General features: G+C 43.0%; 1 protein-coding gene across 1 annotated transcript in view; it reads left to right on the top strand.

Moving 5' to 3' along the window:
• The window catches only part of LOC144685067 (anoctamin-9-like), a 316,975-nt gene that overhangs the window by 267,829 nt on the left and 24,194 nt on the right, over positions 1-24,952 (top strand). Inside the window, exons 17-18 of the mRNA XM_078549602.1 lie at positions 1,101-1,253; positions 13,350-13,497. Coding sequence (XP_078405728.1) covers positions 1,101-1,253; positions 13,350-13,497 — 301 coding nt within the window. The remainder of the gene's footprint in view (positions 1-1,100; positions 1,254-13,349; positions 13,498-24,952) is intronic.

A 24,952-nucleotide genomic window follows, 5' to 3' on the forward strand; every position in this document is an offset into this window, starting at 1 on the left:
TAACACTAAGCCAAGCTAACACATACAGAAAAAGGAAAGGATGTTGAGAGTATTGTAGTAAATCCTGCCTGTTGATTGCAGGTATACAATAGTATAATGTTTGTTACTGGGCTAGTAATCCCAAAGCCTGGAAATTGAATCTAGAGAACAGGCATTTAAATCCTACCATAGAAGTTGATAAATTTAAATTTAATTAAATAAATCTTGAATTTAAAAGAAGCTATTAACAGTAATGGTGATCATGAAACTACTGGATAGTCAAAAAAATCTGGTTCACTAATGTCGCTTGGGAAGGAAATCTGCTATGCTTACCCGGTCTGGGTTATATATGACTCCAGACCTACAGCGATGTGGTTGATCCTTAGCTGCTCTTTGAAATTGCCTAGCAGGGGCTACTCAGTTGTATTCGAGGAAGCAGTCCTCCACTACCTCTGCATAGACAGTAAAAGCTGGCATGCCTGTGACACCCCATGCCGTGAATTACTAAAAAATGTTGTAGATGTTCTAAAACAGTGAGGGAAAGATAGTTGTAAATGGTAAATATTACAGTGCTGCTGTAAAAATACAACTATCTCTTGTTGTCCTGGAGAGATCAGTCAACTTCTGACATTGAGCAGCTGTGCAGGAGTTGCTGGAAGTTACATTTACTGCCAAGGCCACCTCCTACCACTGGGTCTGGATTATGCCTTTCGTATGCACCTTCCCTATGGGGCAAAGAATGTGGGTGCTTCTTTTCTGGATAGCAATTAAATTCAAATCAAGGGTCTGCAAGTTTGATTGTTTGGTGCCCTGAATTAGTGGCAGCCTCACAGATTGCTGTGAGCTGCATTTTGAAGTCTTCCCTGTTGCCTCCTATCCTGTACTCCATGTTGCTCAGCCAGTTACATGCAAGGTTACTTGGATATTTTATTTGCCCGGTTTTCTTCCTGATCCTCCTCTCCTAAAGGAATCAAATCCTTTGCAGGGACATAGCTCCACTGGTGGTATGTAGCCTACATTACTTTGCCAACTGACCGTTATTCAGTTTGAGCCTTGACTGTTGGCTGTCATTTGTGCTTTATCTTGTGATGGCTTTGTCATCAACCTCTTTTCCTTTTCAGCAATTCAATATGGTTTCACCACAATATTTGTTGCAGCCTTCCCATTGGCTCCATTACTTGCATTTTTGAATAACCTATTTGAAATTCGATTGGATGCCAAAAAGATGACTTGGCTTCTCAGGCGGCCAATACCACGAAAAGCAAAAGATATCGGTAAGACTTTGACCAATGCTGTTTATTTTGTTGTATGGTACTGAGGGAAATTTATTTAACAAAGTATAGTTTGATCTATATTAGTCCAGATCGTAGAAGGTTTTAGGGTGCTGCCTTTCAAATTATTAATGTAGAAGGCGATTGATAGTTGGTGTTTGTTGTGGTCACTTTGAAAAATGGACCACAGGAGTCTCAGGTACAGGTCACGATTATTTATTCGAGCAATTGTAAGGAGAGAACCATCTCAATGCAGTTTGAGATAGCATTCTGCTAAATTACAAGTGTTCAACATATACATTATTGGTCACGTACAAGAACAGTTTCCAGATTCCGATCTGGTCAACATATAGGTTTACATTAAACAGACATCTCTGGTAACAGGTACATGCATCGTATGTCCCTATTTTTCACCCAAGAGAGACCTTCCCTCCTACCTAAACTAGGACCATCTGTTCTTCCCCTATCTGTTGAAGAGCACACTTAATCTTAGTTGTTATTGCCATCCTCTGACTCCAGTCTGGCTCCTAAGGCCTTTCTGTTGTTTGCAGGCCCTAAGGCTGTGCAAGGTTCATCTGGTAACCTTTAACTGTTAATGTGCTTGGTAGCACTGGCTGCCTAGAGATTTTAAGTAATTCATTCCCTTTCAATAAATTCTCCCTTACCATAAATTCTTACTTACTTTCTTCCCCCTAACAGTCCCCCCTTTTGGCCCTTGACCTAGCCCAAGGTAGCCAACTATAGTGGTACTGTCCATCCCTTTACGCACTGCTGCCCATTGATGCTGGCCAGTCATCCAGCTTTGGGTTATAAAGGGTACTGTCAGACCATGTGTATCATCTGGCCCTTCAATTCAGGCCTCTGGCTTACTAAATTTCTTCTCCACCTGCTAAAACTCCCCCACCTCTTTTGCCACCTTCGGGTACGATGAATCAAGTATATTAAATGTATAACTAGTATCAGCTGAATCACAACCAGGGCATGGGAGATAATCCGAACCCATGGGTGTATTTGTACATTTGAGCCCCAATTTCACCACCACCATGTGGAAGAACCTATTTGCTCGATATCCTCTTTTAAGGCTCTAACCTGTTGCTGCAGTGTATAGTAAGTTCTGTATATCTGCTGAGCCTGTCTCCAAATCGTGGTTAGGTGCTCAGGTAATAAGGGAATTTCATAGGACAACTGGTTCAAATACTGTGTCAGGTTATCCTTAAGGCTTTCCTTGACTTGAATAGTAGTTGTTCCTCTTTTGTATATTTCGACCAGTTCCACTTTCCCTACCCTTGCTGGCGCCTGCAGGTGTAGGCACAATGAATGATTATGGATGGGGCATATCCAGTTGCACCCGTATTAGATCTTCTGCTGCCACGTGGTAATACAATATCTCCCATTCCCTGTGTGTGCAACATGGGCCAGTTCTTTTGCAGCCCATATAGTTTCCATTGGACAATTTGTTGCTGCTTTAACTCGGCACTTAGCTTCATCTGTCTCATATATTGGGTGTGCATACTACTGCGGTGGCCTCTATCCTACACCCTTCTAATGTGGTGCTAACTATATTCCCTTCTATGTCTACTGCATATGATGGAATGTCATGGTACCTAATATAATAATCCCCCCATATCACCCCAATATTTTCTACTCTATAGAATGTCCTGTCAGGTGTTGACATAGGTATGACAGGTATTACTAATACAATGTCTATTAGCATATTATTATTTACTATACATTCAACATTCATTCTATATACGCATGTTAAACCTCTGATTGGCAACCAGTCAAGTCATGATCCTTATGTTGTGAAAGATTAAATAAATGTTCATTAGTTACCCATAAAGGAACCATCCCTTCATTAATCTGTCTTAAATTCTCTCGGGCTTGTTCCAGTGCCCAAGATCCATAGGTGCTGCAAACATCGTTTCTGCTCACTTCATCTGAAATATTCTTCCCTATTTCAATCAGTTTGTTGATAGTCCCCACATGACGTTCGAGCACAGAAGCCAGGCTTTGGATTAACCGTGTCATGTCCTGGTCTGTATTTAATTGGGTGTTATGAATTCCCTGTCCCCGCTCTAAAATCTCCTTAAGTTTAAAGCTCAAGGTCCAGACCTTCTAGTCAACAGTTGCCAGGTTCTGAATTAACCACTGATGTATTGAATATCGTAGCGGCATCATTTATCAGGCTGCGCTTAACTCGGTTCCTTCCCAAACCTGATCACATCCCATCGTTGAACTGAGATGCTTCAGTCATCAGCTGGCCCATTAGAGCCGTATATAGTGCTCGAATATGGGTTGAGCACCACTGGAGCAGGGCAATTCCAGATATGTTCAAGACTACGGGTACCAGCTCGTGGTGTACATTATCATACAAAACTTCTGATTAACCAGTACCAAACCATTCGTCGGTCCTGGATGCATAGTTGGACAAGGTGGGTCAGTCGGTGTGGTTTGAGAGGTTTCAATTATCCCTACTCAGACTGTGGAAGCAGATGTGGAAGGTGGCTGGGTAGTGGTACTAATATTCTCTTTTGGGTGAACCTCCCACACCTGATCTGAAGCAAATCCTTACAAAAATTCAAAAGCACTTGTTCTCCTACTGTTACATTTATCATTCCCCGTTGCATGTCACATTCGGCACTGTCCGTGCTGTACCAAAGTTCCTCCTGCGGTGCGGGACGAGCAGTGATGATCCCCAACCTTGTTGCCAGTACTGATACACCCACGATCAGGATTGTAGACCTGTGGAGGCATTAACTTCGGCTCCTGTTCTCCGGGTTACCGCGTGGTCAATTGTCATGTATCTTTAACTGTATGTAATGCCTCCATTTACTTCCCGTTCTCATACCTACAGGTGCCCACATATCACCTGTCATAATTACCTCGTATGGTCCATGCCACCTGGGGGCAAACCCTGTTCGCTCCGGGCTCACCTTGACCATCACCTTATTCCCCACTTGGGGGGGGGCGAGGCGGGGGGTGCGGGGGGTCCATTGTTGCTCTTTGGATTTGCCTGTTTCCATATCCTTATTCACCTGTTGGTCTCTGACTTCCTTCCTTAATTCATGCAATTGCTTACTCATTTCCCTCACATAGTCTCGCATCCTTCCTTTTAGTGGTCCTACATCTCCCACTCCTACCATGATTCCCTCGGGTAACTGCATTGCTCTCCTTGTCATTATTTCAAATGGGGTGAACCCGGCGGTCCTGCTTGGGGTAGTCCTAAGGTGCATTAGAATATTGGGCTGTTCCCTGTCTGTTGAATTGCTTTTGTGATTGATGTTTTGTTTTAAAGTTCAGTTCATCCTTTCATCCAGCCCCGAGCTCTGTGGCTGGTAGGGAATGTGGAATTTCTGTTTATATTTGAATTTATACATTTCTTTAATGACTCTTCCTGTGAAATGAGTTCCCTGATCTGAATCCATCTGGATAGGCACCTTGCACTCCTTCCAACCTACTGTCTCCTGCTGCTGTCCCACGTTGGACCTCAATTCCTTAAACTGCCTACACAACTCTACAGTGCACCTTCTTATCCTATCTTTCAATGGCTCAGTATCTTCACTTCCAGTGACGGTTTTCTCTGGGAGCCGCTTAACTCTGTCTGTCATCATAGTGTTAATCCTGTGGTCTTACTTTTTGTAGCTTGCAGGCACATTAATACAACCAGTAATACATCTATTTAGCCTTTTTCCAGCTTTCCCTCTACCTATATCCATCTTGTGGTAAATTGTTGTTAAGTATTACTTCTCCTTACATTTTAATTCCTGAACCACAGATTCCACATAATTTTACCTCTAAGTTTTTTTTTCCCCCTGACCTTGATCATCCTAAGATTCTTTTGAGGTCAGTTTCTCTATTGTCTTGATCGTTTATAATGTTTCCTTGCTCTTTAGGCTGTATTAACTATTCCGTGTCAACGAGGATCTCTGTCTCTAGATCTTTGCTTATCTCCCCCTGTGCGTTTCCAATGTCTCAGTTGATGGCCAGATTATCAAATTCACTTCCCTTAAAACAGTTTGTATATGTGTCCTCTTTCCCCAACTCCTTCTCCTACTTGCCTCATACCATTTTACACATACAACAGCTACCATCTTATCTTGTTCAGGTGTCTGGAGAGAATTTATAATCCAATAAAGTATTCTCATAACAGTTTTAAAAACAGAAATCAGGCATTGACATGTTCCTTATCTTCCTCTCAAACAACATTTTATTGTCTCAAAAGTAACCCACTAAATTGTGTCTGACCCGTTTCTTTTAGAATTATCCCAGATTCATTAACTCGGCCAAAAATTGGATTTCTGCCAAACTTTGTCAAGGTCTTGAGCTTAGCTTCATATTTTGGGAACAGACTTACAATACAAAAGCTTGCAGCATCTGAATTAGTGTCAATTGTTGTCAAACCTTTTAAAATGAAAATTCCCTTTTGAGAAATTATCAGGAGCCAAACCTCAAATTTTAAACTTTGTAAGAAATGTAATTTACACTATCAAAATTAAAACAATCTATTTTTTTTCATGTGTAATGATTTGTATCCAGGTTAAAAGTCCCACATGTTTATCGACACATTCTTTACCTTTGGATAACATTCTCGTTCTTCAAAGTAACCTGTTAAATTACACTGCACTTTACATCTCAAGATTGTCCCAAATTCAAATTACAGTGCTGTTGGGATGCAGATTTCCTTTCATATTTAATTCATCTCTTCAAGATAAACCCCTTTTTATCCATTGGAACCACCTAGACCGTGTGTTTATGTCTTTTGGTTTTCCTAGAATCCTTTGAGCTTCAGGTAATTTTTTCCCCCAGAATTTTAGAATACTAACTCGTATGAGTTAATGCAACTTGTATGTGTCATCCCAATCAGCTTGGAAGCTGGTGTTACTAGTCTGCAAGGGGGTGGTACAAAGGTTGGTTCATCTAACCCTGTTTAGCTTTATGATACCTTCAAATTGCGATTTTTTTGTGCCAGAAATCTCAACTCAAACCTTATATTCAAAACTTTAGAATGTTTTAGTATACATTTCCTTTAACCTAACATGGGGCTTTCAACCCTAAAGTGCTGAACTACATACATAAATGACAATTTACAGAAGAAAACACATTAAAGCTCACATACAAATGCTTCCTTGCACACAAACAAACATGTATTTAGAAGTATGTATTTATATTCCTGTATCCTTAACTTAACGACTTAAAACTCTCATATTCTAAACGAAACTTCAAATAGCAGTGGGGGGAATAAAGGGATCTTGAAGGCTCCACCTGTAGGGACCATCAACCTGATGAAAGCTCACATTTCCCCTGCTCCTGCCTGTCAGTGCTTATTAACTCCCTAGGGGTACCCCCCCTTTTCTCTCTTTCTCTCTCTTCAGCACAAGCAGCTCTTGTAACTTAGATCCATTATACAAGGTAATAATAACCATCACCACTTTCTTTTCCTTATCCTTTTTCTGTTCTACCCACCACTGTTTTTGTTCTCCAGGGGTTTCATAAGACATAGGAGCAGAAATTAGGCCATTCGGCCCATCAAGTCTGCTCCGCCATTCAATCATGGCTGACAAGTTTCTCAACCCCATTCTCCCGCCTTCTCCCCATAACCTTTGATCCCCTTACCAATCAAGAACCTATCTATCTCGGTTTTAAATACACTCAATGACCTGGCCTCCACAGCCTTATGTGGCAATGAATTCCATAGATTCACCACTCTCTGGCTAAAGAAGTTTCTCCTCATCTCTGTTCTAAAAGGTCTTCCCTTTACTTTGAGGCTGGCCCTTGGGTCCTAGTCTCTCCTACTAATGGAAACATCTTCCCCATGTCCACTCTATCCAGGCCTTTCAGTATTCTGTAAGTTTCAATCAGATCCCCCCTCATCCTTATAAACTCCAACGAGTATAGATCCAGAGTCCTCAAACGTCCCTCATATGTTAAGCCTCTCATTCCTGGGATCGTTCTCGTGAACCTCCTCTGGACCCTTTCCAGGGCCAGCACATCCTTCCTGAGATACGGGGCCCAAAATTGCTCACAATATTCTAAATGTGGTCTGACCAGAGCCTTATAAAGCCTCAGCAGCACATCCCTGCTTTTATATTCAAATCCTCTCGAAATAAATGCCAACATTGCATTTGCCTTCCTTACTACTGACTCAACCTGCAAGTTAACCTTAAGAGAATCCTGGACTAGGACTCCCAAGTCCCTTTGCACTCCAGATTTCTGAATTCTCTTCCTATTTAGAAAATAGTCTATGCCTCTATTCTTCCTACCAAAGTGCATGACCTCACACTTCCCCACGTTGTATTCCATCTGCCACTTCTTTGCCCATTCTCCTAACCTGTCCAAATCCTTCTGCAGCCTCCCTGCCTCCTCAATACTACCTATCCCTCCACCTATCTTTGTATCATCTGCAAACTTAGCCAGGATGCCCTCAGTTCCTTCATCTAGATCATTAATGTATAAAGTGAAAAGTTGTGGTCCCAACACTGACCCCTGCGGAACTCCACTAATCACCGGCCGCCATCCCGAGAAGGACCCCCTTATCCCCACTCTCTGCCTCCTGCCAGACAGCCAAACTTCTATCCATGCTAGCACCTTGCCTCTAACACCATGGGCTCTTATCTTACTGAGCAGCCTCCTGTGTCAAAGGCCTTCTGGAAGTCCAAGTAGATAACATCCATTGGCTCTCCTTTGTTTAACCTACTCGTTACCTCCTCAAACAATTCTAACAGATTTGTCAGGCATGACTTCCCCTTGATGAAACCATGCTGACTTTGCCCTATTTTACCATACACTTCCAAGTATTCTGAAATCTCATCCTTAATAATGGACTCTAAAATCTTACCAGCGACCAAGGTCAGGCTAATCGCCTGTAATTTTCCGTCTTTTGCCTCACTTCCTTCTTAAACGGGGTTACATTAGCGATTTTCCAGTCCTCTGGTACCCTCCCTGACTCGAATGATTCCTGAAAGATCACCACTATCGCCTCCACTATCTCTTCAGCTATCTCCTTCAGAACTCTAGGGTGTAATCCATCTGGTCCAGGTGATTTATCCACCTTCAGACCTTTCAGTTTTCCTAGCACTTTCTCCTTGGTAATGGCCACCATACTCACCTCTGCCCTGTGGATTCCACCCCCCTTTCTGCATTTTTTGTAATTAATCTTGACTGTTGTTCTGCTATGAGCCTCGTAATGGAGTCCGCGGTTCCCCAGTCGAGTTCCATAGCTCTATTCTGTTTTCCTGACGGCCTTCTGTTCTTATATCCCCATCTTTCTCTGCGCGGTAGGTTCGCGCAGCCCTAACAACTTAGTTATTTGAGGTATATGCGGTCTACTTGTTTAACTGGGGCCTGGCCTGCGTGGCTTCGGCTAAGGTTGTATTTCAAACCGTAGCCCGCCAGTGTGGCTCTGCCTCCTATCAACTGGGGTCTGGCCTGCGCAGCTTCAGCTAAGTTTGTATCTCAAACCGTAGTCCGCCAGCACGGCTCTGCTTCCTCTTAACTGGGGTCTGGCCTGCGCAGCTTTGGCTAAGGTTGTATCTCAAACCGTAGCCCGCCAGTGTGGCTCTGCCTCCTATCAACTGGGGTCTGGCTTGCACGGCTTCGGCTAAGGTTGTATCTCAAACCATAGCCTGCCAGCGTGGCTCTGCCTCCTCTCAACTGGGGTCTGGCCTGCACGGCTTTGGTTAAGGTTGTATCTCAAACCATAGCCCGCCAGCATGGCTCTGCCTCCTATCGGCACCTCCTATCACCTGTCCTGAGTCCTCCTCCCGATTCTTTTGATACTCGACCGGACCGTTCTCGGGTAGGCTTACTGCACTAACTATGGGTGGCAAATAAAATATACTCACCCACTTTGCAGAGCCGTCCCGAGGATCCGATCCAAGTACACTGCCGACTACGCCAAACTGTTGTGGTCACTTTGACAAACGGACCACAGGAGTCTCAGGTACAGGTCGCGATTGTTCATTCGAGCAATTGCAAGGAGAGAACTATCTCAATGCAGTTTGAGATAGCACTCTGCTAAATTACAAGTGTTCAACATATTTATACATTATTGGTCACGTACAAGAACAGTTTCCAGATTCCGATCTGGTCAACATATAGGTTTACATTAAACAGACATCTCTGGTAACAGGTACATGCATCGTATGTCCCTATTTTTCACCCAAGAGAGACCTTCCCTCCTACCTAAACTAGGACCATCTGTTGTTCCCCTATTTGTTGAAGAGCACACTTAATCTTAGTTGTTATTGCCATCCTCTGACTCCAGTCCGGCTCCTAAGGCCTTTCTGTTGTTTGCAAGCCCTAAGGCTGTGCAAGGTTCATCTGGTAACCTTTAACTGTTAATGTGCTTGGTAGCACTGGCTGCCTAGAGATTTTAAGTAATTCATTCCCTTTCAATAAATTCTCCCTTACCATAAATTCTTACTTACTTTCTTCCCCCTAACAGTGTTACCTGTGCCAGGGGTCAGCTGCAATTCCTTGCTCCATAGTTCTTGAAACCTAACAGCAAATTAATTTCTTTGACATTGGAAATTAAGCATTGCCTTGGTTGGAGCACATTTGAGAAAAATGGATGAAAAGGATCACACATTCGTAATGCATTAAGTTGATTTTATGTCCATTTAAATTAATAAATAAGAAACCAGACATAATGGGCAGAATTTAATTTCATCCCCCCGAACCCCCAACCCAGAGGCAAGTTCTGAGGCTGAGGTGCCATTTGATTGGGCAGAAGGGCGTGGGGTGGGGACTGCACCACCTCGCCCTCCTCATTAAGGCTGAGGCAGGAAGGCTTGCTTGGTGGCTTTCCTGCCTGGAAGCCAGTGGAGGCCCTTAAGTGGGCAATTAATACCCACTTAAAGGCCTTATCCTGCCACCATTGGTTTTCTGAAGGCGCTGGATACTGCAAAGGCTATGGGCCCTGACAACATTCTGACGGTAGTACAGAAGACTTGTGCTCCAAAACTAGCTGCCACCCAAGCCAAACTTTTCCAGTACAGCTACAACACTGGCGTCTACTTGACAGTGTGGAAAGTTGTTCAGCTATGTCCTGTACAAAAGCAAGACAAATCCAACCCAGCCAATTACTGCCCAATCTGTCTACTCTTGATCACCAGCATAATGATGGAAGGGGTCATCAACAGTGCTATCAAGCGGCACTTCCTCAGCAATAACCTGCCCACTGACACTCAGTTTGGGTTCTGCCAGGGCCACTCAGCTCCTGACCTTATTACAGCCTTGGTTCAAACATGGAATCAACATGGAGCCCGCTGAACTCAAGAAGTGAGAGTGGCTGCCCTTGACATCAAGACAGCATTTGACTGAATGTGGCATCAAGGAGCCCTAGCAAAACTGAAGTCAATGGGGATCAGGAGGAAAGTTCTGCACTGTTGAAGTAATACCTAACACAAAGGAAGATGGTTGTGGTTGTTTAGAGGTCAATCATCTCAGTCCCTACGGGTGTTCTTCAGGATAGTGTCCTAGGCCCAATCATTTTCAGTTGCTTCATCAATGACTTTCTCTCCATCATAAGGTCAGAAGTGGGGTTGTACACTGATGACTGTACAATGTTCAGCAACATTCGCAACTTCTCAGATACTGAAACAGTTCATGTCCATTTGCAGCAAGACCTGGACAACATTCAGGTTTGGGCTCATAAGTGGCAAGTAATATTCACACCATGCAAGTGTCAGGCAATGACAATCTCCAACAAGAGAGAATCTAACCATCTTCCTGACATTCAATGACATTACCATCATTGAATCCCACAATTAATGCCCATTTAAAGGCCTTATCCTGCCACCACTGGTATTCTGAAGGCACTGGATACTGCAAAGGCTGTGGGCCCTGACAGCATTCTGGCACATTGAATAACACCCTGGGGTTACCATTGACCAGAAACTGAACTGCACCAGCCATATAAATATTGTGGCTACAAGAGCAGGTCAGAGGCTGGAAATTCTGCGGTGAATAACTCACCTCCTGACTCCCCAAAGTCTGTCCACCATCTACAAGACATAAGTCAGAAGTGTGATGGAATACTCTCCACTAGTCTGGATTAGTGTAGCTCCCACAACACTCAAGAAACTTGACACCATCTAGGACAAGACAGCCCGCTTGATTGGCACCCCATTCAAGACCTTAAACATTCACCCCCTCCACCACCAACATACAGTGGCAGTAGTGTGTACTACCTTCAAGATGCACTGCAGCAACTCATCATTATTCCTTCATCAATACCTTCCAAACCTGCAACCTCTACCACCTAGAAGGACAAGGGCAGCAGATGCATGAGAACACCACCACCTGTCCAAATCACACACCATCCTGACTTGGAACTATATCTGCCTTTTCTTCATAGTCGCTGGGTCAAAATTCTGAACACTCTCCCTAACAACACTCTGGGTGCACCTACACCAGATGGATTGCAGCAGTTCAAGAAGGCGGCTCACCACTACCTTTTCAAGGGCAATTAAGGATGGACAATAAATGCTGGTAAATGCTGGCCTAGCCAACGATGCACACATCCATGAAATTAAAAAAGAAGCAAAAAATTCAACCAGTGGCGGACAGAGAACTTGCGGCTTGGAGAGCCCAACAAGCAAATTGTGAACAAGAAGAGGTGGTTTCTTGTTGTCAGGCACTCATTGCCCGATCAAAGGACTTGGCATCGGGAAGCAGGGGAACCCGTTGAGAGCACCTCCCTTTCCCTTTTCTCTGACCCCACCAACCACAACCCCAGCTTGCTGGTCACCCCTCCCTGGAACGCCCATCCCGTCGTTACTTACCTTTCTCCAGGGTTGCTATGATGAACCCTGGTAAATGCCCATGTGAATTACCGGCAGCAACCACTGCTCCTGGTTGGTCTGATGGTACCGGGGCTCTTGGCGGCAGGATTTCCGCCCTACCTACCAAGGCCAGCCCTGCAATTAAATGTCCCCTGGTGAGCTGCTAGCCCTAGTGGCAGGGTTCAGGACTTTATTTCCTGGAGCTCTCATGGATCATGTTGATGAGGGTGCCACCAGTTTTGTTGGCAGATGTCACCACCATCCTCATTAAATTCTGCCCTATCTATGACAAGCAAAGAGTCTTTGTGACTGATTTTTGTCTATACGCTCCAACAAGGCAATGCTTTATGCTCAAGCACTGATTTGAAATATGAACTATATTCTCTAGTCAGATGAAACTTCCTAGCCTTGTGCTCTGGCAGCCATTTTCCAGGACTCATGGCCCAGGCTTGAGTTCCCTGCTCCTGTAATCTAAACATGGGTTCTCTCGTCCAAAGGCAAGTACGTTGTTCAAACGTATACTTTTGGGTTGGTCCAGGTAAGTTCCTAATTTAAATACAAATTTTCAAGTCTCCTGGTCTAAGTCTAAGTCATTCCTCCAAAAGGCCAATTTTAACTCTAACCGCCCAGAGGAAATCAAGTGGGCAGGGAGTCAAAATCAGTTACTTGCTGGTATTCTGCTCAGATACCACTATTTAAGCAGTTCCTTTTAGCAAGCTTCAGGTACACCCATCTGAAGTCGGTGGGGTTCTTCTTTAAATATGCAGATCAGCGTATGGTAATGATGTGGCATCCCTGATAAATGAAGGTAGTGGGAAGAGAAACCAGGGCCAGAAGAAGTCAAAAGCAGAAAACTGCAGATACTGGAAAGTTGCTAAGTATTTCCAGCATTTTCTGTTTTTATTCCAGAAGAAGTCAAAACAGGTACATTTTCTTAACTTCATGATCAAGTAACTCGTCAACACTTAGAGCAATTTTATGCAACTATGCCCACAGCATTGACCCTCACCAGCCAGGAGTACCTATCTGGAATTAAGGTGAGCTGGAAACCTGAATTCCCAAAATGCAGTCTCAGTTGGTATGACTACATACAAGGAACGTGATTTATAATATTGTTCCTTCAGAGTCCCAGCTCCAACATGCGTCACCACATGCAGGCCTTGTGGTACCAATGGAACTATCAGTAACTTAAGCGAAAGGGACTGGAAAAATTAAGGAAGCAAACCTGAAAAAGAAATACTCAAACATTTTGAGTTTTTACAATGTGGCAATTAGAAAATTATGGGTGACAAATGTCTCTGTGTCTGTGCCCTAGGAATATGGCTGGGGATTCTGGAAGTAATCGGTGTTCTTGCCGTTATTGGAAATGGGTTGGTGATTTCCCTCACATCAGATTTCATCCCTCGAAAGGTGTATCAATATGTTTACAGCCGCTGTGTGCATCAAAGGAATTCCAGTATTGAGTGAGTACATCATGTGAATTATAAAGATACAAAGCGTACAGTGCAATCTGTTAGACAGAGTACTTTCATACACAAATGCATGGAAAGTGTGTGTATAGGAAAGAAAGATTGAGATAATGCAGTAGAAGAAGTTTTTTTGGCTGCTAGGAGTGCATTACTTCACTATCTCCCATCTCTTCCTCCTTGTTGAAGTCTCAAGGAGAAGAAAATTCTCTAACCTGTAAATAGCTTATGAATTTTTTGTTTCTTTCACAGCCTAAGTTTTCCCTTTGGCTGCATATAGACCAGATTTTTCAGAACACACCTGGACCAACCTTGGCTGCATTCAGAACAAATCAATGTGGCAAAGAAAGCAACAAATAGGTGTTAGGTCCTTTATTTGCTTATGCAAAATTCTATAACACCTGTTCAGACATAGGCACTTGTCACCTCTGAATACCTAATCCAATACAGAAGACCACTTTCCCACTAGAACCCTAATTTCCCAATAGGGTAAATCTCCCACTCAGAATTTGTGAGTATATTTCATCCACCATATTGGACCTGTAAAATGGGTAGAGTCGCATCAAATTTCTAGGCCAGTGATTTCCTTCTCCTTACTGAAGCTGGCATATCTGTCAAATATGTAGTCTCATTTCCACAGTCATGGCAATGATCTCAACTCTGTTCTGTTACTGCTCTGGCACTCTGTCCTTCTTTTAACACTTCACTTCTACTACCCTTCCCATTTCTTCTTTGAAGTTCTCCTCATTGCACCTGCACCAGGTGGACTGTGGCTGTTCAAGAAGGCAGCTCACCACCATCTTGCCAGCAATGCAGCAATGCCCACATCCCATGAAAGAATAAAAAATTCTGCCCTCCCAAGTACTCCATATTTTCATCACTCCTTTCTCATCCAGCCTCTGCCTCAAGTGACTCATCATCCTTAGTAATAAACTTCACATAGTGCTTTCTGATTTGTCATGACTTAACCTTTCTTTCCACAATAACTATCCAACACAATCACAGCCACACCTTTGATCTTGGTATCTAGAGACACCTCCAAGTTGTTTCCAAGATTTCTGCCCTTGCCAAAGCCACTTTACAAATCTTTTAACATGTACTATCACATTCCTTCCTGGGAAGATACTGCCCGCAACTTCCCTTCCCAACGCTCATCAAATTTATAATGCCCTCTCCTCTGCCCCTATCCCTGAAACACACCTTGACACAGTGCACTATAACTGATAAACAATACCCATCATCCAAAGCATTACAGTCACCCCTTCATCAGGTCCAAATCCTTCCACTACTCCAGAATTATCTTGGAGAGTAAGGACAATTTCAGGTGCTCCTTTTCTGAACAACTCTGCTCTCTCACTTTCACTTTAAACACTAGGTCCGAGGAGCTCTTCTCATCACAGACTTGCTTCTTGTTGGCTCAACAATGCCAAGAATGTCCATGCTCCCCCTAGTAAGGCTTGGTGTGGGCCTTCCTCTGCTGATCAGTTGATCAGTGCCGTGATACTCAATCTCTCTAAAATGCTGAAACATAGGGGTTGATATTAAACCCCACCCCCACAATGGGTGGGTGAAGGTCAGGCGGTTGTGTAGCTAAAAATTTTAAATAACAAAAGGCAGCCTCAGCCTACTGCATTTGTGCTGCTGCACTTTTACAGTGGCAAGCTGGGTGGTGTGTCTGTGTGCTGCTGTGGAGAGTTGGGACATTTCAATATAATATTCAAATCAGGCTCCCACATTGGGAATCCTGCCAACAAAATGGAGAGTGGAGCTATCAGATCAAGCAGACAACTACTTTTTATAGCACAGTTTGAGGAGCCATGCAGAGCACCCATCCTCCCTGTGGCTGCTCAAACAAATCTTCTGCCGATTGCAGCCTCCATTCTCTGCCATCCCGATTATTGCCTCCCTTCTTCCTGATTGCCAGGATCTGACCTCCCCTACCTACCGAGCTTGATTTTTCCCTCCCTTACCATTATGTCTTCTGGTTCCCCAAAATTAGAAATAATCACACTTTAAATTCAAAATGTTGGAGTTTCATTGGGTGTGTTTATCACAGTTCTCCATATGGCTGGTTGACTGGTAGACTGATACATTGGGCTGAATTTTACAGCCTCCCACTGGCATCATAAAATGCAACTTATGGCCCTCCTTCCTGTCCTCTATTTTATCGTGGGCAGCCCACCCTTCGACCCATTGAGGCCCTTAGGTGGCCTATTAATGTCCACTTAAGTGCTTCAATCCCACATTTGCCGCTATTTTATCCACAGCAGGGTAAGGCCCACACCAAGCAGGTATCCAGCAGCTATCAATGCATGGGCTGGTGTCAGGCAAGAGGGGGAGTGGACCTCCTTTGGGGATCCCCTGTGCCCACTGGAGACATCCCCCCCAACTCTTCTGTATTTGGCTGGTTAGCTGGTAGCCAGATAGCAGTACTGGTCTATCAGAGATGACATCTCACTTGAAAATGGTTTTCTTCTAGCTATATCCAGAATAATCATTCCCAAAATTATTTTTGGCATTTTTAATCTCTTAGTTAGGGTAGGGGTTTTGATGTCTATAGGTTTCCTTTAAAATGACTTTCTCTTCACACTTCCTTTCGGAGGGGGTTCTTGTTTACTTTTCTCAGCTTCACCTTGGAAGGTGCCCTCACATTTTAAAGCCGTTTGCTGTCTCATTTTTTTTAAGTACTGAATTTCCAGTCAGTTGAAAGTTTTTAAAAAATAATTTTTGAAAAATAAAGAGGCATTTTTGTGAACTATCCAGTACACAGCTGATCAGACTCTGACCTTACACTTCTCCATTCTTACGTGGCCTTCATGTATCTTTTGGAGAAGTTCTTCCTGCATCATTTTGGGAATGATTATTCTGGATCTAGCTAGCAGAAAACCATTTTCTAGTGAGATGTCATCTCTGATAGACCAGTACTGCTATATTGCTTTCTGCATTAGCTGTATCTCATCAGGCCATCCCTGGATCACTTTCTGAGAGAGCGTCTATAACCCTTCATCTTTGCTGGTCTCATCTCTAATTTGACTCAGTTTCAGTAGTGTTACACTTATTAGCTGATGGATCTTCATACTTAGATCTTTTATCTCATTGTTTACTGAGATAAGCTGCTGCTGTTCACAACTGGATATCAGGACCATCTGTTTCAGTGACATAGAACATGCAATTAACATTTTTTCCTTTCTGTGTCCCATCTGATTTGGGTTGTTCCTAGCTGTCGAATCTCAGGTCCCCAATATGCCATTAGCCTGATGTTGCTAGGTTTCACAGCACCTTGCCTTGGATACCCATTTTAAATTTTCAGGAAAGATCTTCTGGTATTGTCTGAGCAGATGATTTTACTCTGTGCTCTGGTATCAAGCTTCAGCTTTATGGTTATTGGCTTATTTCTCACCCTCTTCCTTATCTGAATTGGTCTGTGAATTTATTTCCTCTGGGAACTGTCGCATCCAACCTTTTTATGCATTTGTATGGTTCTTATGCCTATTGCGTCCTCAGACTCATCATCATCTTCCAGGGCATTTGGTTTCTTTTCCTTCTCATTCACTCTGTTGCTCTGATTCTGATAAACTCACTTACTATCTTCTTTCTTTGTTCTCCACATCTTTTTCCAGCGATTTGGCTTTCCACAAGCTCTGTAGTTTGAACCATATGCAGGACATTTCCTTCTGCCTATGAACGCTTGTGGTTGTCCACAGCTCTTGCACATTTTTCACTCTGTCTGCTGTGCATTCTCTTGTTGCAGTTTCACTGTGACAACCCTGTTGCTTTTCTCTTGACTTAACTGAAAGCTTGCCGTTTGGGTAATCAGCATCTTCATCTGTCTACTCATGGCAGTATCTACAACCTGCAATATTGTGAGATTGTCCTTTCCTATTAAACCTTTTTGTACTTCAAGGTGTGCAGAGCCTCAAATGAGCTGTTCTTGCATCTTTCCATTTGTGTCCTTAAATTTAAATTTGTTACGAAATTGTCAACTGGCTCACCTGTTCCCTGCCTTAGACCTTGAAATTCATATCAGTAGATCCAATGATTTGGCTTATGCTGCTGATGTGTGCAGATTTTTTCAAAAACTTTGCCTGTGTTTCTACTGCCATCTTCATTCAGCTCCCAGCTATTAAACAAACCTAACATTTCTCTCCTGTCCACAAAAGGATGTAGCTGACCCTTTCCTCTTTTCTAGTGAGGTTTAGAAAGCTGCTGAATTTTAGTTTAAACTTCTCAAATGCCTCTATGATGTCATCAGCCCTCCAATTCATCATGGGTTGGAGCTTTGTGTTTATTGTTACAGTGACCATTTCATTTTCGCACAATTCACTCAGTTTTACTCTTTTTCTGGTACTAATTTGGATTGATTTTTTGATCTACTTCAGCATTAAATTTGTTTAAATTGTTTGAGTTGTTACTCACAACCATTGCCATCATGTTATGTCTCTGGTTACTATAAGTTAGAAATAATCACACTTTAGACTCAAAATGCTGGAGCTTCAATGAGTGTATTTCTTACAGTTCCCCATATGGCTGATGGACTGGTGGATTAATACACTGTTACTTGGCACATGACTGCATTGCAGCAGTGAATGTGGCATCTGAGGATGTATATTCATATAATAATTAGTTCCTGGCTTTTTAACAACAATACTCACAATTGCCATGATCAGGTCCCACCTCCCTCCCCCACCATGCTCCGATCTTTCCTGATTGCCATTGGGAATGGTACCTGGCTGAGGCCTTCTACCTCTGACTTTCCAGCCCAACACTGGTAAGCCTGTCATAGCATTTGTTTAAATGGAATAAAATGATGATAATAAAGTCCTGCCAATATATTGCATGATTATCCGATCATTGGCTCCTCATCCTATAGATTTCAAAATGTGTCCTCTTCTATAGGTTTTCCCATGACCTCAACTCTCCTTACATCTGTAATCTTCTTCAACCCTGAGTTCCATAATGCGTCATCAGCTTTTCAGACTTATATTTTTGCATTCCCTTTTCTCTGCTCCATATTCAGCTACAGGATGTCTTGGCTTCACACACTGGGATACTCTCCCCAGCCTCTTTGTTACTATAGGCTGAACAGTAATTTTTACTGCCTAACATAATTGGGGCAATAGTACCCAGGTGTTGGGCCACTTACCACCCTATTTATGCTAGCATTCCATCTGCAACTAACTTTAACAGCATCTTGAGAAAGGCAGATGGAGCTCCTGCCTACTTCAGGCTGGACGCCACTTGTATTATGCAAATTGGAGCTTTTTTGAGATACAAATGGGTGCAGCATGTGGCACATATATGTTGTGTTTCTATGTTTGCTTTGTACAAATTTACCAATCTAACACACAGGACTTGTAAACTAGATTCAGTTTACTTGAAGATGCAGTACAGAATGGCTCATCAGGGAACTACTTTATGGATTCAGCAACTATTACTCATGAGGACAGCACAGCTGCAATTTCTACACCAGATTACACATTACTAGCTGCTGGTCACAAGCTGCTCTACATCCTGGCTACTTGTTTAATTGCACGTTCCCTTAAAGTGATATCACAATATCAAGGCCAGAATTTTTCACTGAAGGGGCGGGCGTGCGCCCGACCCACTCGAGTGTAAAATGACGCGCAATGTCGTTGGCAAGCGTCCCGATGTCAACGCCACAGCCCTATTAAGACCATTAAAGTAACAATTAAATGCAATTTTTCACTGTGCGTCCAACCTTATGGTTGGCGGGCAGACAAATCGGCCAGGCAGCCTTTGGATTTTTTATGAAACCTCATCCAAAGGCTGGATGAGATTTCCAACAGGAATTAAAAATAAAATAAAAATTTTAAATCTCATTTATAACATGTCCCTGCTCATGTGACAGAGACACATGAGGGGACAGGTTTTTAACATTTTTAAATTCGTTATTTATGTTTTTGAAATTCTTCAGCTCCCTGAGGCAGCTCTGTGCCTTCAGGAAGCTTTCAGTGTGCACACCTGCACGCATGCGCAAATTTTCGTGCTCGCCCTCCTCCTGCCCCCACCCCGGCAGCACTCATCATTGCAGCGCGCGATTCACGCTAGCTTGCCGTTAATTCGCCATCCAGTGTGAAATAGCAGTTGGGGCCCTCGGTTTCGCAGCCGCGCCCACCTGACGAGGTAAAAATCCTGCCCCAAATTTTTTCCAACATAATATTACATACATTGAGTAAAAATACATGAGCAGTAAGGTGGTTGTGAAAACTATTTATACAAAAGGCAGATCTTTGTTTAAGATTTAAGAGCCTGCATTATATATATGGGTGGAATGCTAATGCTCCCAGATCTCATGATGGTATGACCTTCCTGAAATTTACACCTGTTACCTAGGTGTTTTTGACTTGTTGGTGCATGGCATCCTATGTGTTATTGGAGTGTTGACTGTGTTCATGATGGTCTTCCACAATTTCACTTTCCGAATTAATCTTTGGATGTGTTTTGGATGCATTTGGAGCACTGGGTGTGATACAGGAGTACAATTCCCTTAATTGGCTTCTGTTTCTTTTTAACGTCGCTCCCTTCCATGTTGTGATCTCATAGGATCTAGGCTCACTGCATACTTTGTATACTTCTGTGGGTGACCAGGTTCCCTGAGTAGGATATTTGATCTGAATCATCTGTCCTACATGCAGACTAGGCAGATCTGCACCTGCACGTGCCATCTTCATTCTCCCAAGTTTTTTGAAAAGTTTCTTCTGTATCTCTGACAACTGGGGCAGGTGATTGCTTGGCAAGGTTGTCCTAAACTGCCTTCCAAAATTCATTTCTGCTGATAACGGTAAGTCCATATCTAAAGGTGTTGCTCTTAAGTATAACATGGCAATACAGAGATCTTGTTTTGTTTCCCTGCACTTTGTGATTAATACCTTAATGGTGCAAACCATTTGCTTGGCAAGTCCTTTGGACCTGGGATAGTGTGGTGAGGCTGTCACACTATTTACGCCCCATTAAGCACACATGTCCCTAAAATATCTGCCAGTATATTGTGGCCCATTGTCTGATATGATTTCTTCAGGATACTGAACAAACTGAATATTACATTCATTGTGTCCACCATGGATACACTTGAAGTATCCATCAATAGTCTGATGATTGGAAACGTAGAAAAGCAGTCAATGACTAGAAAGTCATCACAACAGATAGTGAATGAATTTATCGCAATTTTTCACCAAGGGTAGGATGGAATCTCATGAGTGTGTAGAGATTCTTTGTGGTTGGTGACTCTGGCATGCTTCACATATCATAACTATCTTCTCGATATCATTGTTGATCCCTAGCCAATACATAGTTTCCCTTGCCAGGCACCTAGTTTGCACAATGCCATCCAACTCATTCTAACTTCTCCTGAATGTGCACACTGCACTTCCTAGGAGGTTCAATCGATGGAATTGCATCTTCCCTGAGGTGAACTGCAGCATCACCTTTGAAGTTCCCTATAGTGCCGAATTTGTCAGGGCATATCTGCTGTAAGTCATAGACAGACTTAATGTGATTATTCTTGACCTCTTCTATCGCACTTGGTATATTGGTAATCTCATGTATGGTCACAATGTTGAGTTCAGTATATGCCGGTAACCCTGCTTTGCTGGTCCACTCATATCCACCAGGTATAATACTTGAAGTCTCTCCATTATCCGTTTAGACAGCTCAGGTTCTGAAAAATCACAGTCCTTGCCCTTATCATGGCATCTGCTGACAAAATGAACAATTGATTCATGTGTCTGCTTTCTGTAAGCAATCAGCAATCCAAACAGTGAAGTTCACTGTCACATGAAAGCTGATCCTCCAGCATGTTCCATAGCTTAACAGGGTCCTTCTGATCCTCCTCAGAAAAGCCTGAAGTGCTGACTTAGTGCAACCCCTCATTTCCAATGGTTATCTTTATTTTCATTGCTTGTTTATCTAGTTCTGTGACACATAAATCTAAAAAGCATAGCTTCATCCTTTGCCTGAAAAGCTTAAATTCAGATAGGACATCTGTGGCTTTCCAATTCAAGCTGGGGAATTTGGTGGTGATCTTCCTAATGTGTAGGGTATTTGTAACCTGTCTACTCCATGGAGAGATTCACCAGTGCAGCTACTGTGTATTTTTTTTCTTTTCTGTCTTGTTCTGGAGCTGCGGTTCAGGTTCTTTCCCACTTTGCACGCTTTTGTCGTTTGCGCAGGAATGGCACTTGAGGACATCGCAATGGCCCTGCAGTTATCCCAGCCGATTCAAAACCAACTGCACAGCATGACTCTGAACTGACTTGCTGCTTCCATTAACCACCGGTCCAGCTAGTCCACATAATGGGTACTCACTGTTCTGCAAAGCACCGTCTGTAGAGGAACTCTGCCTCATGGGGTTTCGATATACATATAGCCGTTGTATTGTCTGTGGCTCGTCCTGTGGTTTTCAAATTCACATCACTGCCACCATGTTGCATTTCTATATTTGCTTTACACAAACTTACCAATCTCACACACAGGACTGGTAAACTACATGTAGATTCAGTTTATTTGAAGGTACAATAGAGAATGGCTCAGCAGACAAATCTACTTTGTGGATTTTGCAGTTATTACTCACAAGTACAGCACAACTGCAATTCCTACACTGCCCTACTTGCCGCTGGTCACCTGCTACTTTACATCCTGGTTACTTGCTCATTTGCATATTTCCTTGAAGTGATCACACAACAATACGTAAAGTTCATTTGTACCTGGGATCGAGTAGCCTAACCAGCAGACGTTAAGATGTTGGTTGAAGGTCACACAGAAAGCAGCTCAGGATTTTTTTCGGTGAAGTGAAAAGAAGTTGCAGTGTCATTTAAGGCCCTTCAAGGATTACATCTTTCCTCTTGTGTCTCTCCTCCTTCAAAAGCTTTCTTAAAGCTGGTCATGCCTTAAGTTGGCTAAGTCTTTCCCAAATGCTACTCAGTGTCAGTCATTTTTCACCTCTTTGGACTCTTATGACGAGGTGAGGACAGGTGCAAGGGACTCCTGCACCCCACCCCCGGCTTTTTTTCCCACTTCATGGTCAATTATAACAGGGTATTTTGAAATTTATAAGGATGAATGTGCCAATTCAATGTATATACTTAACTATTTAAATGCTGATTACAAAGAACCCAGTCCGGCAGGCTTTATTATGTTTAAATGAATAAGGGGTTTGTTTTTATTGTGCTAAAAACACACCCAGGTAAAGATATTAAAATATTCAAGGTAAACACATGTCCCAACCATCACAACATCACACACAAACACTCACACACACATACCCAGCATACACATACACACACGCATGCAAAAATACAAGATACAACATAGAAGAACTTTTGGCCAAATTAAAATTCAACAATAAGAGGCAAAGATGTAAACAGTTCACTGATTATGAGTCCTTCACTGTTGTTTGTGGCTGAGGCAATTCTTAAGGTTCTTGTCTTTTTTCCTGGAAACGCCGCTTAGGAATTTGAAGTCTTCTGTAGAATTTCTCTGTGCACTGTCCACAATACGATACAAGCATGCAGGGTTCACTTTGGTTGAGAGAGAGGTAAACAGCTTTTTTGCAACGTTCAGATGTTCCTTCTACAGACTGCCCCAAAGCTAGCAGGGTTTTGTAATAAAAGACTTGCAAAAATTAAAGAGTTCGTTCATGTGACACCATTTTACTTCATGCTTTCGTAATCCATTAGTTAGCCTGGCTGTTTGTCTAATATATTGTTACATGTACATCATTATTCAGTGTGTACACTGCTTCGTTCCAAAACTGACTGTAAGCTGAACAAGAAGGGTGGTATAGTATGTCCAAACTGTGTGATTTTTTTTGTTCTGCTTCCTTAACAAGCAGGATCTATTCTGTAATGGTACTTTTATTATGCCACTAGTAAGGAGTAACCAGTTGGTCACTCAACTTCATCTGTCACCATAGCTTTACAAATCCACTAGGTCCAAGGATTAACTAATCCTCTGTTGTGGTAAAGCAGTACCCCTCTCTTTGCTTATGGTCAACATGGGTGCCTTCTCTATCGGACACTACTTTCATTTGATATACCTGTGCCCGGGGAGCCAGGTTGTACACACAAGCTTTGTGCTCTGTCAACCTGCCGAGATAATCATGTATTGTCTCTTTGTTGACAACCTTTCATATTTACTACACCACATTTGCTGCCATTATTGCTGTTGTTGACCAGGAAGTGTGATGGGTAATGATATTGAACAAAATTGCCTTGTCACATCTGTACTATTGACGTCGCCCTGTAGCAGGATGGCACCAGTTTTCATTCTTAACGTGTGGCGTCTTTATTAGTAGGGAATCCCTAAAAAAAGACACATTGAAGCTTGTTGTCTTGCACTCATCAGGACATTAGCAAGAATACTAAATGTAAAGGGAACAACAATTTATACTTCATGAGAAGGGAGTGCTGATTGGTTGGCAAGTGGACTCTGATTGGTAAAGGCACCACCCATTCTCTGGTTTATTTCCTAGGGCAATGCCTTGACCAATCAGAGTCAACCTGCCTGGTTTGAATTTAAACAAAGCTTGGCAGTTAACGGTCAATCACCAGTTAACTGATGTATTCTCCATGGCAACACCTCTATCAATCATGAATCCACTTGCCAGCCAATCAGCACTCTCTTCTCATGAAGTATAATTGTTGTTCCATTTGCATTAGGTATTCTTGTGAGTGTCCTGGTGAGTGCAAGACGAAAAGCTTTGACATGTCTTTTTTCAGTGATACTCAAGTTCTGTATTACCAAATGACTATTACTAGGGATTTTGGTCCAGTCACATGGGCCAGAATATTGCCATCAGTGTGCGGGGCTGGGCCCGACACACCAAAGTGCAAAATAATGCGCAATGACATCAGGCGTGCGTCCCGACATCATCGCGCGTCATTTCGATATTTCATTAGGCGGGCACGCGCCGGAGGCTGCTGTGCGCCCACCAAACTGTCAAAGGCCTATTAAGGCCATTAGGAAACTAATTAAGCTGATTAACAGCGCTGCCTGTCCAACCTTAAGGTTGGTGGGCAGGCAAAGAGCCCAAACAGACTTTGTGTTTTTCAGGAAACCTCATCCACAGGCAGGATGAGGTTTCCCGAAAGTTTAATAAAATAATTAAATAAATTTTGAGAGATGCATGAACATGTCCCAGCTCATGTGAGACTGTCACATGAGGGGACATGTTTAAATAATTTTTCAGATCATTTATTAAAAATTTGCACTATCAGCTTAATCTCCCTGAGGCAGCTCCGTGCCTCAGGGAGATTCCTGTGCTCTGCACGGCGTATACGCGAAAGAGTGCAGGCCCCGACTCTCCCTCCTCCCCCCAACCCGCACAAGTAGCGCTGAGTGCTACCGACCGTGCGTCATGCTGGGCGGGCCTTAAATGGCCCGCCCACGTTAAATGGCGGTGCGCAGCTGATCGCAGGCGGCGATCAGCTCACGC

This window comes from Cetorhinus maximus, chromosome 9 (assembly GCF_964194155.1).
Source record: "Cetorhinus maximus chromosome 9, sCetMax3.hap1.1, whole genome shotgun sequence".
Taxonomy (NCBI): Eukaryota; Metazoa; Chordata; class Chondrichthyes; order Lamniformes; family Cetorhinidae; genus Cetorhinus; species Cetorhinus maximus.